This window comes from Oratosquilla oratoria, chromosome 4 (genome assembly GCF_046742065.1).
Source record: "Oratosquilla oratoria isolate Oo_2021 chromosome 4, ASM4674206v1, whole genome shotgun sequence".
Taxonomy (NCBI): Eukaryota; Metazoa; Arthropoda; class Malacostraca; order Stomatopoda; family Squillidae; genus Oratosquilla; species Oratosquilla oratoria.
In genome coordinates, this window is record NC_134780.1 from 3997697 (window position 1) to 4000196 (window position 2500).

General features: G+C 41.4%; 1 protein-coding gene across 1 annotated transcript in view; it reads right to left on the bottom strand.

Moving 5' to 3' along the window:
• LOC143024263 (uncharacterized) overlaps positions 1 to 2500 on the bottom strand; it is a 48496-nt gene that overhangs the window by 9642 nt on the left and 36354 nt on the right. Inside the window, exon 2 of the mRNA XM_076183048.1 lies at positions 1 to 178. This exon is cut by the window's left edge and continues 39 nt beyond it. Coding sequence (XP_076039163.1) covers positions 1 to 178 — 178 coding nt within the window. The remainder of the gene's footprint in view (positions 179 to 2500) is intronic.

Sequence of the window (2500 nt, forward strand, 5' to 3'; positions counted from 1 at the left end):
GTGGGTGAGGAGGTGCGTCTTCAGGTTGCTCCTCTGGTTGAAGCTCCTGCCGCAGGTCGGACACTTGTGCGGGGACTCTTCGAGGTGCAAGATGCGATGGACAGCCAGAGTACGTGATTGACAGAAGCCCTTACCACACTCGTTACATTTGAAAGGTTTCTCTTTGCTGTGAATGTACCTGCGAAAGGAGGAATAGCCTCTCGTCAGCACATATCTACAATGTAGCGGTACTGTATTTTGGATCAATCTTCAAACCCTTTCACCGCTTCTATTGGCGTCTCTAACTGTTGCGGACACCCAAAACTAACACATGATACGTGCATTTGACAAATAATTTCGTAAAAAGTACTTCTCTTCTGATGAAAGTAAGTTTTGCAAACCAAATAACCAAACTGAACTGATACAATAACCCTTGTAGATAATACAGTTGTTTTTTGTTAGTTCCAAGCAATTCTATTTAGCATGTTGGAAGAAGATATATTACACGTCACAGGACGTCACAACTACACGTCACAGGACGTCACACTACAAGAAGATAGATATCAAGCCAGACGACGTCGCATACGTCGCAGCAGCAGCAGCAAGCAGCTGTTGAACGTCAGGTCTAACAAGAACACGACCAGAGGCCACTTAACATGGAATTAGGCTGACTTGACATTGCCCTCTTAGGACACCTGGTCCGACAACGATACGACCGTTGAGAAGCGTACGTCCACAGAAGGGATTATCTTTATATTTTATTTTTCACCATGTATTACTAAAATATGCCATGCCCTTCTATGTATCATAATTGTATATATTTCTATTTAATATTGAGTGTACCACTCGATCATGTAGATACCCACTTCTGTCACATTGTAAATATATACCGTACGACACAAAAATTAGGTAGTGGCAACCGTCACACCCTTCGTGGTCAGTCACCTTGTTTCTTAGCGTAGATCACGGCTGGCTCTGCACAAGACAACTGGCTACGATTTACTAGAGTAAACCCATAGAACAAAGCAGCATTTTACTTGCTACGCTACTCACATCGCCTCCAAAAGTGTGAAACACAACCTTCCACAAGCAGAGGGGAAATCCCCTGCATAGTGAAAGGGAAAATATATATTTTATTTCATAGAATGGTTGCATCGAGATACAAAGACACCCATGTTGGTGGTCATAAATGGAATCGATTGCATTACTCTGTATTCCACTGGATGCTTCGAATGGATTCCAACAATCAGTTAGTCAACTTCAAGAAAGACAAATGAGGAAGCAAAACAAAATATCCTATTGACAGATAATGCGGTGCTAAATGCTGAAACTTCCAGCTCTAATACTACATTCCATCGCCCCAACGCTAATCTTATTCCACTCATTCGCAAAATACGTGGTTGGCGAAATTACTTCGGCCCACTTCCGGGTTAAATTTACGTCCTTAAATCGAGATTATTATTTCTTGTCTGGTTAATGTTGAACGAAATCCATCTACGTGTGCGCGCGCGAGCGTGTGTGTGTTTGTGTGTGTGTGTGTGTGTGTGTGTGTGTGTGTGTGTGTGTGTGTGTGTGTGTGTGTGTGTGTGTGTGTGTGTGTGTGTGTGTGTGTGTGTGTGTGTGTGTGTGTGTGTGTGTGTGTGTGTGTGTGTGTGTGTTCGCGCGCGCGCGTGTGTGTTTCTGCGAGTATGTTTAGGTAGGTGGATACGGGTGTGGATGTGTGGGTATGTATGGATGGATGGTTGGGGTTTGTGGGTGTGGGTGTAGGGGTGTGTATGCATGTGTGGGTGTAATGAACAGCCTAATAGGGAAATTCATTTCGATCAGCCTAGATTAAAGAAATTACTTGTCAATGGTTTCATTCTTCATTTTCAAAAACAAAGCTGTTCTCTTCTCCTAACTTTTTATCGATGGCCGCCGATTGCGGAAGTTACCAGAACTGAGCTACTCTGGTGAATTGGAACCACTGAGTTTCGCATTTTATAGGTGTTTAACATCATTATGGCGCCATCAAAGTAAAAAAAAAAAATGTTGAGTAAGCCCTTATAACTTATTTCATGTAGTAAACTGCAAAGCTTCTTAAAAAACGTTCCATCACTTCAGATAATTCTGAACAGCGGCATCTGCAGTCATTTTCATCAACTTTTTAATGTTACCCCTTGGTTTCAATACAACGCTATGGGATTTTCATGCTATATCTATTTTCTTTTGTGACGCCTGAAAATGCTCGAATGTGAATTACGTTACTACGATAAAGGGATATGCTTATCTATACACAAATGTAAAATTATTTAGCAGCATTTTGTTATTACTTAATATCTCTTAATCATATTCTTTTATATCTCTTAATCATATGTTTAGAGTTCACATATTTTATAGTAAGTTACTTCGTATCATTAATAGCAACTATATTTACCCGCGGTTACTCCAAGCACTCCGCATAAAGAAGTGATTGTGAAATGCTCGAAGGTTTAGTTAGTGAGGGCAGGATAGATAAGATGGGGGAGAGGGAGGGAGGGGG